At 64.2% G+C, this 18,683-nt stretch overlaps 1 protein-coding gene across 7 annotated transcripts in view; it reads left to right on the top strand.

The window, feature by feature from the left end:
• BEGAIN (brain enriched guanylate kinase associated) overlaps positions 1 to 17,218 on the top strand; it is a 45,657-nt gene extending 28,439 nt beyond the window's left edge. For 3 of the 7 annotated variants that reach the window (XM_059183111.1, XM_059183112.1, XM_059183113.1), the window contains 5 exons: positions 8,775 to 8,936; positions 10,147 to 10,213; positions 11,376 to 11,483; positions 14,018 to 14,101; positions 15,140 to 17,218. In XM_059183111.1, the coding sequence (XP_059039094.1) occupies positions 8,775 to 8,936; positions 10,147 to 10,213; positions 11,376 to 11,483; positions 14,018 to 14,101; positions 15,140 to 16,489 (1,771 nt within the window). In that variant the 3' untranslated portion in view covers positions 16,490 to 17,218. Of the gene's footprint in view, positions 1 to 4,698; positions 4,789 to 8,774; positions 8,937 to 10,146; positions 10,214 to 11,375; positions 11,484 to 14,017; positions 14,102 to 15,139 lie in introns of all 7 variants that reach the window. The other 4 variants (XM_059183107.1, XM_059183108.1, XM_059183109.1 and 1 more) reach the window with 3 other exon arrangements.
• The last annotated feature ends 1,465 nt before the right edge of the window (positions 17,219 to 18,683 follow it).

Here is an 18,683-nt window from a genome sequence, read left to right as displayed (position 1 = left end):
AGTCCCCTGTCCTGGGGCACATGCATGGGCACACACACGTGCCACGCACATGCACGTGACTTTCCCCAGGACCTTTGCCAACAGCTCAGTGATGGCGGTGACAGCCTGGTGTGGGGTCCCCATCTCCATGCCTCTGGCACTGCTGGTGCCCTTGCTACAGAGGGCAGCTGAGGGCTGTTGGGGGGGCTCTGGGTGGGCATATCTGAGGCCCAGAGCCGTGCTGCTGGGGCCCCGAACTCCTTCCCTCTGGGGAGAAGCTCCAGGACCCAACAGGAAGCTGGATGGCGTGCCCTGTGGGGCTCCACGCCCACACGTCTGCCCCGGATCGTGCTTGGGTCACCTCCCATCTTGGGCTCCAGGCCCCACCTCCATCAGGCTGACCACAGGCAGCGCTCGCAGGCCCTCACAGGAGGGACGGTGGCGCCCCGTGAGCACGTGTGCCTGGGAGGTGGTTGGAAGAAAACCATGGAGCACAGCAGTTTGCATTAAAACCTATCATCTCAATGTCAGGGGAAGAGCAGTTGACCTGGCATTGAATCCATGTGACCTCAGAGGGACCTCACTCCTTGATTACCATGAACCTCAGTTTCCCCATCTATAAAATGGGTGCAGTGCACACCTCCCTGTTGGGGCAGCCTGAGACTAGACAAGCAGCTTTACACACGTGCCTGGGGCAGGTGGGCCCTCGGAAGGTTCTGGAGATGTTGGTTGGCCGTTCCCGCCCACCTGCCCCTCAGGAGAGATCCAACCAGGGTGGGCTCCCCCGAGGAACAGAGAAAAGACTCTTTGGGGGCCGGCAGGAAAGTGGGGATCGCCGAACACGGGCAGAAGCTGGGACACACTGCAGAGCTCGGAGGCGGGAGAAGGGACACCAAGGTCCTGATGGGATTGTCTCTGGCTCCTCCTGGGAACCCCGGTTCCAGAGGGACATCCTTCGGGCTGCGCTGGGCGCTAGGGACAGCTGGCAAATAAGGAGAGCAAGTCCCCCGGGCAGGCCGGGGAGCAGGTGCTGCCCCTCTGGACTGAGACAGAGTGGGGAGGGCAGGCTGTGCCAGGGGCCTGGGGCTTGAGGGAGAGGAGGGGCAGGCCCGGAAAAAAGCTGGGGGCGCATGTCCCTGGCCGCCCCTGTGGTGGGAAGGAAGGGGCTCCCGCCAGGCTGAGCGAGGGGGCGGCACGGGGAGGGGAGAGCCCCGCTGAGCCCCGGGGTTTTTGCTTGGGTTGGGCGCAGGTTGGGGGGATTTTGACCAGAGGTGGCCCCTGGTGTGTGGCTGCATTTCCTGGCGTGCCATCTGGCTGCTGGGGGGCAGATCGGGATGCAGGGGGCGTGGGGGGCTGTGGGGGTCCCTGTGCTCGAGACCTGTGAGCAGCGGCCGATCCCTGCCCTGCGGGCGGCTGCCCCAGCCCGGGTGTTGGGGGACCCTGGGTGTGGAGGAGTTAACCTGGAGCAGGAGGGAGTGCGTGCAATCCGGGCAGAGGGGACATGGGGACAAAGTCACCAAGATGAGAAGCTGCCTGCAGCACATGAGCAGTGACAAGCAGTTTAGGGCTGCTGGAGCGTGACTGCTGGGTGGGGCCCGAGCTCCGCGAGCCGGAAGACAGGCTGTCCTGGGAGGGGGGTTGGGGGTGCGCTGCCGGGACACTGGGGCCCTGAGGCTCCTTCAGCCAACGTGCCTTGCTTGCGCCTTCCGTTGGCCTCTGCCCACTGCGCGCCTCATCCCCAGAAAGACTTTGGCCCTCCTGGTGCACCTGATCCGGTAACCTTGTCAACCCCGCAGAGCAGGGGAGGATTTTCTCCCCGCACCCCAGGGCTCCCCGAAGTCACTCTCCCCACACCCCAGGGCTCCCGGAAGTCACACGCCCTTCCTCCCCATGCCCAGCATGGCACCTGGTGCCATAGACATCAAGGGGAACAGAGAGGGCAAGCGGCCCAGGCCCGGGCCCCAGGAGGCCCGAGTGACGGAGGAAGGGCATCGGGAGGTAGTCACAGTCTGATGGGGACAGAGGAGGAAAGAGAGGGAACTTTCAGAGAGCAGGAACCAAGGAAGGCTTCCCAGAAGAGGTAACATTTGAACAGAGCCTCCCAAGAAAAAAGAGGCTCTGGGGACTGAGAGAAGCAAGGACCACTGCCTTGATGGTGGGTGTGAGTGTGGCCACATTTGTGGGATCAGCAGGAATGGAGGGGGGGGGGTCCTTTCCTGCAGGGAGAGGAGGAAGGGGGCCTGGGGTGTGGGGGCGGGGCACTCAGGTGTGGCTAGGTGTGGCTGTAAGCCCCTTCCCCTCTCCCTCCACCCTGGACTAGTCAGGGGCAGCCACACTGGCCGCAGCCACCTGTATGATGGGGAGATGCGGTAGGAGGAGCGCCCAGCCCTCCCTCTGTCCCTTTCTCTGTCCCATCCCCTCGGACCCACAGCCCTCTGAGCTGGCCAGGCTGATCTCCCTATGAGCTCCCTGCGCAGGCAGACCTCCTGCCCCTCCCAGCTGCCCTGCTAGGGTCCAAGGTGCTTCCCAGGACCATCTGGAGGCCCATACGGTCAGGTAGCCACTGTGCCCCACCTGAGGACACCCGTGTTCCGTGGGGGGAGCCCGGGGTCACTGAGGCCCCAGGAATGCAAGGCAGGCTGGCTTCTGCAGCCTGGGCCAGCCTCTGTCCATCTGTCCATCCAGTGGTCACCAGGCCCTTCAGCCAGCATGGTTGGGAAGGAGCCTTGCGTGCCCAGTGAGGGGGGACACTGTGACTAGTCCTCCCCGGGGCCGTGGCTCTGCCATGCCAGCCCCCACTGGGGCAGCCACTGGCCCTGGTGGCAGCAGGCATGGCCAGGAGAGCCCAGGAGGAGGCAGTTAATTCCCTCGTCTGCTGCCTCTCCGCTGCGACACTTAGGCAGGCTGTGGGCAGGGGAGCTTCTCCCTCCCTGCTCCCGTCCTCTGGCACAGACGCCCTGGGAGTGGGTGGCAGCCTCAGGAGAGGTCAGCAGACCTGGGTCTCCTCTCCTCCTCACCCCAGGCTGGCTGTGTGATCATGGAAGAGTTGCTTAGCCTCTCTGGGCTCCCATTTTCTCATCTCTAGGATGGTGGGGGGGGCACTCCCAGCCTCAGGCTGGGAATGAGCCTTTGTGTCAGAATAAGAGTGGGTTGTCAGCAAAAAAAAAAAAAAAAAAAAAAAAAAGCCGTGTGTGACCTGGGTGAAGTCACAGCCGTGCCCCCTACTCGCTGGGCCTCCACGCAAGCCCTGCCTCTTCCCTGGGCCTCAGTTTCCCCACAGACCCCAGCCTCCCACTACTCTTCTGAAAACTCATGGGCCAGGAGCCCCCCTGCGAGGAAGCCCTTTGGAGGCAGGATTGGCTAAGGGCCAGGAGGGGGACTCCCACAGACTGAGCTGTGGTCAAAGCCCCCAGGACAGACTGGCAGCTTCCGGATGTTCCCACGGGCACAGGCCTGTTCTGCACCTGCTCTGTTCACTCAGCAGTATTGGGGTCATTGGCCAAGGGTGGACACTGGGGCTAGAATTTCAAAGTCCTGTCCACCCGGAGACCCAGCCAGGGCCCTGCCCACGGCCCCTCCTCCACAGAGTGCTGGGGCCCCAGCTCAAGAGACCAGGGTCAAGGGCAGCCCATCTTACAGGTGGGGGCCTGGGGGGCTTCCGGAAGTGGCGACCAGTGAGCGGGACACAGCCCAGGGCTTAGAGCTTCCCCACTTCCCCCTTGACCTGTCAAGTCTTTTTTTTCGGAGGGGGAGTGCAAAATTTGATCCTTAGTAAATTTTTTTTTCTGATTTCTCATCACTATAGGAAATGTGACAAATCTAGGGAAGTACGGAAGAGGATTTTCAAATTACTTAGAACCCCTCCCCCCAGCACCCAGGACAACGCTCACACTTGTCCCCGGCTTTACTCTTGGCGGGTGTCGTATACGGGTCTTTTGAGATGGGATAATAGTGCTCTCTCCACACCCGCGTCTCTCCGCGGTTTTCGGAAGCCTGATTTCCGGGGCTGCAGCCTCTCATGGGATCTCTGCTCCAGCTCGGGGCCGGCGAGGCCCCCAGAGCATCCCTGGAGAGACTGCGGGGGACTGTGGTGGGGGGGGGCACTCCGCAGTGGACTTGGTTGGGGTGCCGATCAGTGTCCTGGTGACCCTGCATGGTGGCACCAAAGCAGGGCAGGGCAGACCTGGGCCCCCTCCTACATCCGTCTGACTGATCCGGCTCCCCTGCAGCCCGCCCGCTGCCCAGCCCACACAGGCCACAGAGTTGGGTGAGAAGGGATCTCAGGGAGGGTGACCCCTAACTTCTGCCAGGCCCTCGGCCCCCCAGGACACCCCCTCCTGCGTGAGCCCATCACCGCCTCCCAGCACAGGTGGGGCCTGGTGTCAGGCTGTCCCTCCACGCTCCTTGTCTCCTGGGCTCTCCACCCGAAGGGTCCTGCCAGGTGGGACCCTGCCCCTTGACTCTTCTCCGAAGCTGAAACCACGAGGTAGGCCTGCCGGTGGTGGGACGCAGTGCCCCCGCTGGGCCCAGGCAGCCACGGCAGGGCAGTGCCACGGCTGGGCCCCCCACTTGGGTTCTGGCACCTGCGCTTTGACACCTCACTGAGGAGTTCTGCTGCCCGGTGGGGGGCGGGTTCCACGCCTCCCTCTCTCCGTGCCCATGGTGGGCCCGGGCGGCCCCCACCCCCTCTCTGAGCAGCTCTGTCCTCTTCGCCCACAGGCTGCGAAGCCCCTGGGTGCCCTCGTGCGTCGGGCAGCCCCGTGTCCTGCAGGGCCGACTGGCCAGGTCCTCGCCCTCGCTCTGGGACAGGTAACATGCCTGCTGTCTCCCCGGTTCCTTGGTGTCTCTGCGTCTGCCCCCAGACATCCCTCCCGTGTCTGCATCAGCTCGCCCGAGACAGATGGGGAAGGGCCACAAGCGAGCTCATCCCCACCGCACCTTCCTGTGCCATCCGTCTCCGACGCGAGGCCCACAAGGCCCCCACAACCCGCACCCCTGGCCCCAGCCGAGCACTCTGTCCTGGGGCTCAAGCCTCCCCCGAGTGTCCAGGGAGGGCTCCCGAGGGAAAGCGGGGTGAGAGGTGCTGCCCTGGTTTGAGGCCTGCACTCCTGAGCACTTCGTTCTTCCCCGCGAGGTGGGAACACGGTTCCGGGGGCTTCTCATGGGCCAGGGAGGGGCTGGAAAACACCCACTCCCCCACACGCACCCCATCAGGTTAGGTGCACGTCCTGATGAATTCACCAAGACACAGGGCAAAGCGAGGACCAGGCTGCAGGCAGAGAGCCTGGCAGGGGGCATGGCTCTCACCTGACCGCCTGGCTCTGGCTGGTCTGGTTGCAAAGGACTCCCTCGCCCTCCCTGTGTTTCCATTAAGGGGCTGTTTCCAGATGTCATAGCCTCCTAAGTCAACTCCTCGCTCAGGGGGAAGCAGACGCCCCAGTGCCCGAGCAATCCCCCCAGATTCCCAGGAGCCTGGAAGCCCCAGGTCCACACGGCACTTGCCTCTGGCATCCTAAGCTGGGGCAGTGCACAGACCACACAACTACCCTAGCAGCACGTGGGTGGGTGCCTGCACCCCTGCTTTACAGATCTGGAGACAGAGGCCGAGGTCAGGCAGGGCTCAGGTCGATGCTCAGGGAGGTGGGGGAGCGCTGGCGGCAGCAGGGACACCACCCAGGCGACTGCGGACCCAACCCAGGACCAGCCTCGGACCTTCCTGGACCAGGCCAAGGAGGGGATGTGTCCAGAGCTTCTGCATAGCTGGTCACCGAGACTTGGTGACCGGCGGTGATGGGCAAAGGGCGAGGAGGGGTCACCACAGCTTCTCGGAGGCTGGCTGGGGACTGAGGGTGGCTGTGCCCTTCTCAGGGGTGGGGACCACCGAGAGCAGGGAGGAGGCAGCACCGAGGCATGGAGTGTCAGGTGCCTGTAGGCTGTGGATGTCTGGATTGGGGGGCACCAGAGAGAGGCCTGTGCTGGAGATGGAGGCATGGGGCGGGGGGCTCCCTGTGTGGCGGGCAGGGAGGAAATGGAGCCTGAGATGTTCAGGGAGGAGCTGGGTGCGACCAGGGCCTTGACATCACCCAGGCAAAGCCGAGGGGTCTGCAGACTGGACGGAGCCCGATGGCAGAGATGGGGAGAGAGGGGTGGGCTCCAGCAGCGGGCCTGGGCATCTGCTGTGACTGAGGGCTCGGAGGCGTGTCTGGGGGCGACCAGGGGTGGGAGTCAGGGGCCCGGGACTCTATGGTCTCCGGCCTGGCCAGGGTGAGGCTTGGGGACGGGTGGGAGTACTGTGTGAGGGTCGGTGGGACAGAGCCACCCCAGGACGTCTGGAAGACCACTGGGTGCCATGAGGCCTGGACGCACCAGCTCGGTGAAGTGGTCATCTGGTGAGGGGGAGGCCTTGACCGGGTGCCCACCTACCAACCCTGTCGTGCGCTTGTCTCACCGCGGAAACTTCCCTCCAGATAGTGGGTTCCACCAGGTGGGGGCTGCGCTGGCCCTTCCCACGGCTGCTGGGGGCCGGGGACGGGGTGGGGCGGGGCCGGAGCGGAAGGAAAGCCGGTCCAGGATGGGTGGGACCTGTGGCCGGGTCACAGCAGGGCTGTGCAGTCCGCATGATGGCGGGTCCGTGCTGGGGCTGCAGGTGGGTCGCCATGGTTGTGGGGGAAGGTCACCGGCTGTGGGTGGCAGGGCGTGGCCACTCAGGTGGCCGCACGAGTGGATGGACGATGCTGTCCTCTCTTCCCAAGGGGCAGACCCCACCTGTACCTTGTGACAGAGGGCTGTGGATGGGCCCACAACCCAGGGCAACTGACTTCAGAGGCTTCTGCCCCACCCCCTCCCCCAACACTGTGCCTGCAGGGGTGGGGCTGGCTAACATGAGAGAGTCCCTCGGAAGCTAAGAAGCTTTCCACTGGGCAGAAAAGCTGGGGGCCGAGGACCATCTGGGATCTGTAGCTGAAGGGTGGGGCAGTCCAGCATGCTGCCTGGAGGAGGCAGCCAGACCCACATGGGCAGCCGTGGGCACTGTGGTGTGGGGCTCTCCTGGATTAATGCTGTGCATCTCCCTTGCAGTCTGACCCCTGTGGGGACCTGCCCCACCCTTCTCTGAGGTTCTCAAAACACAGGCAACTTTTTATTTATTTAAAAGAATACAGACGTGGGCAGGAATCCAAGAGTATGTGATGGAGATCAGCTGGGTGTGTGCCTGGGTTAACATGAGTGGCTTAGACGCTGGGCCGGAGGCTGAAGGAGACTGCCTGCTCGCTGGTCCCCTCCCTCGGGTTTGGCTATCGGAAGTCCTGAGAACACGGGCTCTTCTTGCTCAAGCTCCCACAACACCTCTGGGCAGAGTCAGAGTTCCCAAGCCCTGCCTCCCGCCGGTTTGCAGCGGGACACTTGCGGACTCCCGTCCACCCTCTTTTTGCTGGGCCCACAGCAAACGCACCAGAAATGACTATTCAAGACGGTATTGGCTCCAGATTGTCCCCTGGGGGTGCACACTTGTTCCGGCAAACAGTGGGCTGCTTGCCTTCCCGCCCCTCTGACCTGGGCACCTCTCTGGGCAGAACTGTTCTCAGAACCAGGGCTTTGTGTCCGCGGGGCAAGATGGGGGCAGTCCACTCTTCCCAGGGGGAAGCTGAGGCCTGAAACGATGCACAGCCTGGGGTCCCATGGCATGGGGGCCAGCGGCAAGTCAGTGTACAGCAGCGGCCCCGCGCACCCGTGATGCCAGGCTGGAGTTCAGCTGTGGGCCGCACGGCCCTGGGGGGCTTCGTTGGCCCTGGAGCCCTGGGGCCGGGCTGGGGGGGGGGGCCTGAACAGAGCTGGAATCGCAGGGCCAGTCATGCCTGACACCCAGCAGACACACTTGGTGCCAGGCACCCGCCGGCCAGCCTGGCCGAGTGCTCAGCCTGAAGGGGGGACGGGCATGAGTCCGTGTGTGTTTCAGAGTCTTACCGGGCTTCGCTCCTGTGCGGCGTAGCTCCCCACTGCCCCGGGGCTACCATACGGCACGTGGCCACCAGCCTTGCCCCTCTTGCCTTTTGCCTGACTCTGGACTCGAGCGTAGGCTGTCAGTGGGCCATTAGCCTGTGTCTCTGTTTTCTGGGCTGGGGGCCCAGCATCCTGGCGTGCTAGAGGAACCCATCATCTGTGGAGAAAACGGAGCCTCAAGAGCTGCGGCTGGGGCTCTGGAAGGCTTCCTGGAGGAAGGGGGACGCGAGCAGACCAGGGCTTGCAGAATTTCTGAAGCGGTGTGCAGCTAGCTGACCACTGCGGCGGAGGCTGCCTGGCCATGGGGCACACAGCCCCTCTCCCAGGCCCGGAGGTCACACAGCCAGTTTGGGGAGGACAAGACCGCTGGCCCTGAGCTTCCCCACCCGGCGCCGTGGAGGAGCCCAAGGATGGGGCCCCTGCAAGCTGTGCCCGCCAGAGCCGGCTTCGAGTCGGAGAGCCCGGGGGTCTGATGAGCGCTCTTCCAGGGTCCTTTAAACCGCCCCCAAAGGCTTGCCAGGTTGGGGGACGAGGAGCAGGGAGGGCCCGGGGTCAGTTGCTCCTCCAGGGGGGCCACGCGGGCATTTACTTAGGGGAGGGCGCCGCTGGGCCTGACGGCCTCTCTGACCCCCGGGGGGCTGGGCGCCGCCGCGGGAGGGGAGTGTGGCGTGCGTGTGTGCGCGCGTGGTGCGCACTGGCGTGTGTGCGCGCGGCGGGGCGCCCCCGCGGCTGGCCCGCTGGGCCCGGTTTCCCGCGCTCAGCGCCGCGGCCCGGCCGGCCGCCGCGTGTCGTTGCAGCGCGCTGCAGGAGCAGAAGGGCGAGCTGCGCAAGCGGCTGTCCTACACCACGCACAAGCTCGAGAAGCTCGAGACCGAGTTCGACTCCACGCGCCACTACCTGGAGATCGAGCTGCGGCGCGCGCAGGAGGAGCTGGAGAAGGTCACCGAGAAGCTGCGCAGGTACGGGGGGGCGGGGCCTGGGGCGGGGGCGGGGCCCGGCAGCGGGGGGCGGGGCCCGGGGTTCGCCGCCGCTCGGGGGAACCCTGCTGGCTCCGCGCGAGGGGCCCCGTTCACCGCGGCCAAGCCCGGGGCTCGGCGAGGGCAGGCTCCTTTTCCGAAGTCGCACTTTGTGCCAAGAGCGGCTGGGCCGGGACTGGACTCCGGGTCTAGCTACCGCCGGGCAGGCTCCTCCCAGACACCTCTCCCTCGTCTGTCTGCTCATTCCTCTCAGTTAATCTTGGGGGATGGGGGACAGCAGCACGACACACGCGCAGCCACCTGCAGGCCCCTCCCCCGCCGGCCCTCCGGGTCCCCACCCACTGGCCCCTGGGTCTCTGAGAGGAAGAACGATGTCCCCGGAGATGGACCAGTGGTCCGGGACCGTTCCCTTGAGCAGCGTGGCCGCAAGGGTTGGGCCAGGTGTGCCGAAACCAAACTTTTCTAAAAACTTGGTTCTTCATGTTGAAGACATTTTCCTAAAAAATATTACACACTCTCCAGCCTTTAGGAAGATGACAAAGAGAATGCGGAGTTTGCCCTTGGCTCGGTTTATTCTCAACATTGATGGGGCCTATAGGCTGGGGCTGCCCCGGGGAAGGGTTGGCCAGGAGGGCTGTTTGTCCGTCCCTGAACATCCCCCTGCCCCATCTAGTCTGGAGGGAACCAAGTTTAGGCCGTTCAGTCAGACCTCCGTTAAGGTCTCTCCTCGGCCACTTACTGCTCGAAGCCCCTCCGGCCTCAGTTTCCCCATTGGTAAGACTGGGCGGGGGGCCCACAGTGACCCTCCACCCAGGCTGTCAAGAGGATGGACACCCTCCCAAATTCTCTTCCACCTTCACACTACCTGCCGTGGTGGGAACACGGCCCCTGATCCCCACGCGGCACTTGGAGGCCGAGTAAGTAAATGTGAGTGAACTCGGTGAGCAAGGACCGGACAGAGCCGCTTGTGGGTACAGGCCTTCCCTTCTCATCCCAGGCGTCCTCGTCTCTGGCCCCGGAGAGCCCTGCGCGCTGTAGCTTTCTGCTGTGCGCAGAGGTGCAGGCACACCCGGACGGGAGCGGGGGGCGGGCATAGGCAGCCTGTGCTCAGCCCTGCTCTGCCCAGCGGGCTGGGGGGCCGCAGGGGTCATGGGTGGCCCGGCCTGGCACCGCAGCGACCACGTTGTTCCAGGATTCAGAGCAACTACATGGCGCTGCAGAGGATCAACCAGGAGCTGGAGGACAAGCTGTATCGCATGGTGAGGGCCCCTCGCCGGCCGCCCCAGGCCCCGCCCCAGCGTGCTCCTCTCGGGACCTTGGTGGCAAGCCACCAGCCAAGCTGTCGTCCCCTCACCTGTGCAGGAGCTGCTCACAGGGCTTGTTTCCTGGCCTCCACCCCCCCCAAGCCCCGTCCCCAGGACCAGTCCCAACCCTTTTTGCAATGCACGCATGGGTGGGTGCTCTTGGGACTAGGAAGTCGTAGGGTTCCAAGCTGCCCCGTGAGCCTCCTATGTGACCAGGGCTGTGGGAAGGACGTGAGCTGGGGACGGTGACCCCACTTTAGCCGTTGGCCTGGAGACCCAGACCTGGCGGGACAGAGGCCTGAGTTCAGGCCCTGGGTGAGCCAGAATGATGTTCGAGCCCAACTGTGCCACCTGTAGGGACACCGCATCTTACGGTAAAGAATAAAGGGGAAAGTGCCGCTCCTGGCTCCTGCACGGGCAGAGACCCTCTGGGAGACACTTCCACTATCTGCAAGTGCGGCATCTTTTTTTGTGTTGATCGGGCTGTCGGGACCTCAGTTTGGAAGAGAAGGGGACAGTGGCAGAGGCGTCCCGGTCCTGTATGGCTGGTGTGGTGGGGAGGGGCCAGCAGGCTCTTGCACCTTCCCTCATCGAGAGGACTTCCCGCTCTTTCTAGTAGGTTATGGGCTTGTTTTGTTTCTGAAAATCAGAAATGGGTGTTCGACCTGTTATCTTAAGAGTGCTGTCAGAGCCAAGACAGCTCGGCCTGGGACCCTGGACAAGGGCCCTTGCCTTTCTGAGCTCAGGTTGAGGCTGAAAGAGGACAGGTTCAAGGCAGGAGCGGGTGAGGTGCAGGGCCAGGGCCAGGCTTTGTGCTGAGGGCAGACTCCCCTTAGACCCAGGAGGAGGGATTACTGTCCCCGTGGTGTGGGTGAGCAGGAGGCCCCGGGAGGCAGTGACTTGCCCAAGGCCATCTGGCTCGGCACGGGTGGGAGCACAGGTGAATTCGAACCTGGCGGTCTGTGCTCCTACTCCCACCTTCCTTGGCCTTGCAAACCTCTCATCGTTATCGACTGCAGGAGGCACCCAGGAGGCCTATGGAGCAACTGGGCACGAGGCCCAGGCCTTGGCTGACCGTTGACCAGCTCTTTCCCATACCCCCCACCCCTTGTCCCAGGGCCAGCACTATGAGGAAGAGAAGCGAGCACTGAGCCACGAGATTGTTGCCCTCAACAGCCACCTGCTGGAGGCCAAGGTGACCATCGACAAGCTTTCGGAGGACAATGTGAGTGTTGGACCGCCGTGACCCCTGGGGTCCTGGGCCCTGTGGCCTCGAGGCTTCAGGGGCCGGCACGTGAGGTGGGAGAACAGGGCAGTGGGGGAAGGAAGGCTACCTCCCAGCAGAGATACACTGCCAGGGGTATTCGGGAAGAGACCCTCTGCTGGAAGGAAATGGGGCTCGAGGGAGCAACCACTGGGCCATATTATCCCATTCAGGAAAGGGCGTCCTGACCCCAGGTTTGGGGCGTGCTCATTCCTGCCCCAGCCAGCCTCCGGGGGCGTCAGAGCCATGTGGCTGCCCTGATTTCAAGGGCCCCGTGAGATGGGCCCAGGCCCACTCGGAGGACACCTGACAGCTGACCACACATTCACTAAGGAGTGTCTGCTTCCTGCCTGGACCTCCGAGGCGGTGAGATTATGGTGTGAAGGACACAGACAAAAACTCTCCCTGCCCATGTGCAATTTGCGCCTGAGCAGGGGAGGCAGCAAACAAGATGACACACAAGCCGTGTAGCGTGTTGTGAGTGCTCACTGCCACCGGGAAAGCAACACAGCAAGCGGTGCTGGGGAATCCGTCGGGTGCTTCTAGAAGATGCTGCTAGATCACGACCTGAGGGCAGCCAGAGAGCTGGCCACGGGCGCTCTGGGGAAGAGCCTTCCTTAGGGTGGAGAGAACCAGTGTGGCAGAGGACGCCCCTGCAAGAGCAGCGGAGGGAGCTCCGGGGGGGTCGGGGTCCCAGGCTCTGAGGTCAGAAACAGAACAGGAGGCCACACCATGCAGGCTTCTCTAGGAATCTCGGGTTGTTTTTTTTAAGATTTTATTTATTTATTTGACAGACAGAGATCACAAGCAGGCAGAGAGGGGGAAGCAGGCTTCCTGCTGAGCAGAGAGCCCCATGTGGGGCTCGATCCCAGGGCCCAGGGATCCTGACCTGAGCCGAAGGCAGAGGCTTAACCCACGGAGCCCCCCAGGTGCCCCTCTTGGTTTTATTCTGAATGAGTAGGGAGCCATGAAAGTTTCTTGAACAAAAGAGTAACATGACTAAGACCTATGCTTTTCCTGGCTCACTGAGAAGAGACAGTGGGGACAAGGTCCGCAGCAGAAGGCTCAAGGAGGTGGCTGTGGCAATCGTCCAGGCTGACAGCGGCTCGGCCAGGATGCCACCCGTGAGTGGGGAGAAGGGCTCAGGTTCTGGTTCTGGTTCAGAGATGGAACCCACTGCATTAACAGAGATTTGGACGTGGGGTGTGGGGGAATAGAAGGGCCTAGCCCAACTACAGGGTTCAGAGCCCGAAGGAAAGAAGCGACCTGCTATCTCCTGGGGGGCCGCCTGGGGAGGAGCAGGAATGGGGCTGGACGGGGCACGCTCCGATGGCAGAGGTGAGGGTAGAGATGCGGTGAGATGGCCGAGGAGTGTGGGCAGAGGAGGGGGAGGCCCTGCGTGGGGCCTGGGGCCTGGGGCCATGCTGCAAATCTGCAGTGGGTGTGGCGGCCGACCCAGGCTGGCCAGCCAGTGCGCACAGCCCTATGAGGCCAGGGCCAGCCAGAGGCCTCTCGAGGGAGGGGGGCGTCCGGTCTCTGCTCTCGGCCAACTGTGTCCTTCCCAGGGGGCTCGAGGAGACTGGGGACCCAGTGTCTCTCCACTTTGCAGGCCAAGCTGGGGGCACGAACTCAGCACAGACAGTGGAGATGGGGGAGCCTCCAGGAATGGGGGACAGCATGGGGGGCAGCGGGGCCTGTGCCTTCCACAACCTTTTCGAGCTGCAGGATACCTGGTCCCGGCTGAGCTGAGACCGGGGGAGCCGGCGGATCTCAGGGCCCGCTGGTGGACCCCGGCTTCCCGTGAGGGAACCCTCCTCATGGTGGAGGGCCTCCAGGGCAGGGGACAGGACTGAAAGGCCCAACCACAGGCACATGCAACAAAGATGAAAGCAGAGCCTCGCCAATCCTACTGTTTGCATCTGTTTTCAGCTCCGGAGGCTGAGCCGGTCCCGGCCCGACCCCGGGTCACACAGGCCCTCTATCCCCCCTCGCCCTGCCCCTCACCCAGCCCGGCAGCCACCCCCATAAGCAGGCCGCACTTAGGAAGGGGGTTGTGGAGCCAGTCCGAGATGCGGGGAGGCAGGGGCTGCACGTACATTCCTTACCACCAGCTGGTGCCGGCCCTCTCCGCTGAGGGCGACGGCGGGGACAGAACAGCCATGCTCTCCACGCCCAGGGACTCTGGGAATTCAGGAGCCACTGGAGGCCCTTCTTCCACACAGCCTCCTCCTTGTGGGAGGTTCCCATCTGGGGTGGCGGCGGAAGGGCCTGGCAGGGCCCTCCCCGTGCACCAGCAGCTCCAGGTCCGAACTGAGGCTCCCCCCAACACCCCCCACCAGTCCAGTCTGCAGGCGAGCACGAGAGACCCAGTGAGGGTCCTTGCCCAGCCTGCTGCCCAGCCAGCTGCCCCCGCACCTGGTCTCTGTGCTGGCCCCGGACGGCAGGGCCCCGGACCAGGGGCAAGCCTGCACCAGATGGCCTCCCTTGTCTTCTAGGAGCTCTACAGGAAGGACTGCAACCTAGCGGCCCAGCTGCTGCAGTGCGGCCAGAGCTACGGCAGGGTCCATAAGGTGTCCGAGGTAACGCCAGCCCTGCCCCCGCGAGGCTGCCCTCGCCCCCCAGGACGCCTTGGGGCTCCAGTCCTACAGGCCCCACCCCAAGGCCACTTCTCCCCTTTGAGGGGAAGACGCCACGTAAGCCTGACCCCCTGTCCTCCTTTGTCCCGCAAGGATCCTGGCCTTTCTGAACGTGGTGCAGGGCCCCTCCAACCCCGACGCCTCCTCACCCAGCTTGGACGGCCTGCCCACTCCCCGTGCTTGCCTCTGGGGGCTGCTCCTTGACCCTGCTCCAAAGCTCCCTGTCCACGGAGCACTGATGGGGCAGAGCGACCCCCGTTTGAGCCTCATAGAAACTCTAGGCTTTGGTTTAGGCACCATTCGGACAGTGGCCATTTCAGAGACAAGAAAACTGGCTTCACATGGAGTGACTCAGCCAAGGCCCCGGGACCCCCCTGCCCCCGCCAGGCTGCCCCAGGTTCACACACTGCCCTCAGCCTGGCCTCGGCCCATGTACCCTCTCCCCCGGGCCTGGGCCGCACCTAAGATACTCACAAAATGGATCAAACAGTAGCGGGACGGCCCCACGACGGACCAGGTGCTCGTGCAGAAGCCGCGGGGCACCTGGCCCGAGTGTGTGTTGCATCTGAGTCTGTCTTGTTCAGGAGCACCCAGGCCTCATGACCTGGTAGGGGTACCCCCGACAGACCTTGGGGCCGGGAGAGCAAGCGGGCCCCTCAGTAGGAAGAGATGAAGGGGGCTACAGCCCCAAGAAGGGCCCAAGCCAGACCCTGGTTCCACCTTCTGGGCTTTTCGGAGCCCAGCTATTGTAGGCTGGAGAGACAGAGGTGACCAGGGGGTCCTTGGGCGAGTTTCAGGAACCTTCCCCAGGAGCCGGTGGCGTCCAGAATCCTGGGTGCTGGCCCTAGCGGTGTAGTTTGAGAAGCCGTGGCCGGGGCCCTCTTCTGTCTGTGCATCTGTCGGTCACGGCCGCAGCTACAAGTGCCGGGCTGACTGCTCCCCCTGTCCCCGCCCCCCTCCCCCACACCTGACCTGTTCTAGCTGCCCTCCGACTTCCAGGAGCGCGTGAGCCTGCACATGGAGAAGCACGGCTGCAGCCTGCCCTCCCCGCTCTGCCACCCGGCCTATGCCGACAGCGTCCCCACCTGCGTCATTGCCAAGGTGCTGGAGAAGCCGGACCCCACCAGCCTGTCCTCCCGCCTGTCCGACGCCTCAGCCCGCGACCTGGCCTTCCGGGAGGGGGCGGAGAAGCAGGGCCCACGGCCCCCCTACAAGGGGGACATCTACTGCAGCGACACGGCCCTCTACTGCCCCGAGGAGCGGCGGCGCGCCCGGCGGCCCAGCGTGGACGCGCCCGTGACCGACGTGGGCTTCCTGAGGGCCCAGAACTCCACCGACAGCGCGGCCGAGGAGGAGGAAGAGGTCGAGGCGGCCGCCTTCCCCGCAGGCTTCCGGCACGAGGCCTTCCCAGGCTACGCGGGCTCGCTGCCCACGTCCAGCTCTTACTCGAGCTTCAGCGCCACGTCGGAGGAGAAGGAGCACGCCCAGGCCAGCACGCTCACGGCCTCGCAGCAGGCCATCTACCTGAACAGCCGCGACGAGCTCTTCAACCGCAAGCCGCCCGCCACTGCCTACGAGGGCAGCCCGCGCTTCGCCAAGGCCACGGCCAGCGTGGCAGTGCCACTTGAGGCCGAGGTGGCCCCGGGGTTTGCGCGGACCATGTCTCCATACCCAGCCGAGCCCTTCCGCTTCCCGGCTTCCCCGGGCCCCCAGCAGGCCCTGATGCCCCCAAACCTGTGGAGCCTGCGGGCCAAGCCGGGGACGGCCCGGCTCGCTGGGGAGGACGTGCGGGGCCAGTGGCGACCCCTGAGCGTGGAGGACGTGGGCGCCTACTCCTTCCCGGCCACCACTGCCGGCCGCGCCTCGCCCTGCAGCTTCTCGGAACGCTACTATGGCAGCGGGGGCAGCCCGGGCAAGAAGGCCGAGGGCCGCGCCAGCCCGCTCTATGCCACCTACAAGGCCGACAGCTTCTCGGAGGGTGACGACCTCTCCCAGGGCCACCTGGCAGAGCCCCGCTTCCTCCGGGCCAGCGGCGACCTGAGCCTGAGCCCCGGCCGTGCGGCTGACCCGCTGCCCGGCTACGCGCCCAGCCAGGGGGACGCAGAGAGGCTCGGGGTGCAGCTGTGCGGGGCGGGCGGCAGCCCCGAGCCCGAGCACAGCCCCCACAGTTCCAGGGAGTCCCTGGAGCCCAGCTCCATGGAGGCCTCCCCGGAGATGCACCCCGCCGCCCGCCTCAGCCCGCAGCCGGCCTTCCCGCGGACTGGTGGCTCGGGGCTCAGCCGCAAGGACAGCCTCACGAAAGCGCAGCTCTACGGAACCTTGCTCAACTGAGCGCCTGCCTGCAGGCCGCGGTCCCGGGGCCGCCCCCTCCGAGGGCACAGCTTGCCTCTCCCCAGACACCTGTCCTCCCCAGCCCCCGCCAACCAGCACCCTCTCTTCCACCCAGCTCGGTGGAGCCTGAGAGGAGGACCCCTCCCCCACCGTCTTGTCCAGCCCAGCCCCACCACGGTGGGGTGTTCCCCACGCCCCAACATCCTTCCCCACCTGGGATGAGCATTCCCCCCTTTTATAAAGTGAAACTATTTTTATAGAGAAAAAGGGTCTTTCTTAACGCACTTGGCCTCCAGCTCCCTGGATGGCAGCCTTGGCGTTTTCAACACAAAGCTCCTTTATTTTTCGGGGGAGGACAAGTAGGGCCTGCCCCTGGGAGGGAAGGACGGGCTCTTGTGGAGACACCCCCAGTGAGCCGGTGACAAGGGAACCCGAAACTCTGTCCACGAAGAGGGGAACTGGAGAGGGTGGAGGGATGTGAAATGTTTTTAAACTGTTTTCGCCGTGTGACCAACACACCACCCCAGCTCTCCCGTGGTCCGTAATCCCGAGTGGGGCCGGTGCTCGTCCCCCAGTGTCCCGCTCCCCGGCACCACCTCGCTCTACCTCAGACGTAATGAGGCCCTCGACTCCCAGCGTCTGTGGCTCGCTTTCCTGTCGTCCGCGATGCATGCCCGGTCTGTTAGTACTGTACTTCCGTTCATTAATAAAAGACATCGGTGGAAAGAACCGGGCTCCGGGTTGTTTCTTCTCCCCACCGCCTTCTGACCAGAGACCCAGCATCTTGGGCAGCATCGGAGCGCCTCCACTGTCTGACCCTGCTGGGCCTTCTCTCTTCCCCTCCTCCTGCTGGCCCCTGCCCCCCGCCCTCTCTCATGTCTCCGATCTGGCTTCTGCAGGGAGGACCTCGAGGATCTCCTTCAGAGCAGCTCTCGCTTCTCTGAAACGTCTTTGTCTGGCCCCACTGTGAAGGGTGTTCTCACTGCGGAGGGGGGTAGCGGGGGGCTCTTCCCCCCCAACACACACACACACACACACACACACGCGCGCCATCTGCGTGGTCCCTGGCCTCCTGTTGGTGTGGGGATGTCTGTCCGTCCATCCATCCGTGGGGAGCTGTCCTCGGGACGACTGCCTGCCCTCTGCTCTCTGGCCCCTTTGGAATGTCCCTCCGGTTGTCTGCAGGTCCTGAGACGCGTCGCTGTGCATTTGTCCTTCCTGGGGGGGGTCACAGGAGTCCTGTACCTGCGGATTGGTGCATTTCACCAGTTCTGGAAAACGCTCAACTTTAATTTTGTGTTTCCTCTCTCTTCCTGGGACTGCCTTAGACCCCTGGCCGTCCCTCTCGCGGCACCCTCGGGGTACGCTGCCCTCCCCGCTGCATGTCCTGCACTGGGGGTTCCCCAAGCTCAGTCCACGTGGTTTGCCTTCCTTCACACGCATTCTGCTTTGTCCGCGCCCAACACAGCCACTGCGTTTGTAGTTTTCCGTGAGTTTGTCCTACACGTTCGTGTTGTTCGGTTGTCTCGCAAACCTCCACTCCCCCCCCCCCCCCCCCCGCCCGGCCATGTCCCGTTCCCTGGAGATCATTTCTCGCTTGCCTTTTGTTTCCTTAAACACATGGCCACAGCCGGGTCTGGCACTTCCCTCATGGGGTTTCTCTTGGTTCCTGCTCTTGCTGTCTCCTTTCTTCTTGAGCCTGGTTATCTCAGACGCATGCTCATTCCTGTCCTCGAAAATCTACTTGGGGGTTCTGCAAAGCCTACGGTGGAGGCCAGTCCTCACAGGGTCTGTTCCAAGGGCCTGGACCCTTCCTGCTGGACACCAGCCCGCTCCGGGTGCTGGCCTTGCAGTGGCCTGGCTCACCCTGCAGTGCAGCCCCAGGGCAGGTCTGCCTCTTGCCAGGGGACTCCAAGGAGGGGGGGCATCAGCAGGGGCTCCCAGCATCCCTGCACTTGACCTGCCTCTGCAGGAGAGCCCAGCGCAGGCCCAACCACCCTGCCCGGGAGCTGTGCCCCAGGAAGCCGTCTCCTCCAGCCAGAGGGAACGGGGAGAGACTTGGGAGTCGGCTCCCCTCTGGGGGCCCAGTTTCCTCCCGGGCAGACGGGAAGCGACCCTGAATGAGCTGGGGAGCAACTGGAAGCGTGCAGGGAGAAGCATGTGGCCCCTGGCACCCAGCAGACCCTCCAGGTGT

This window comes from Mustela lutreola, chromosome 7 (genome assembly GCF_030435805.1).
Source record: "Mustela lutreola isolate mMusLut2 chromosome 7, mMusLut2.pri, whole genome shotgun sequence".
Lineage (NCBI taxonomy): Eukaryota > Metazoa > Chordata > Mammalia > Carnivora > Mustelidae > Mustela > Mustela lutreola.
This window is presented reverse-complemented; position numbering and strand designations above follow the sequence as displayed.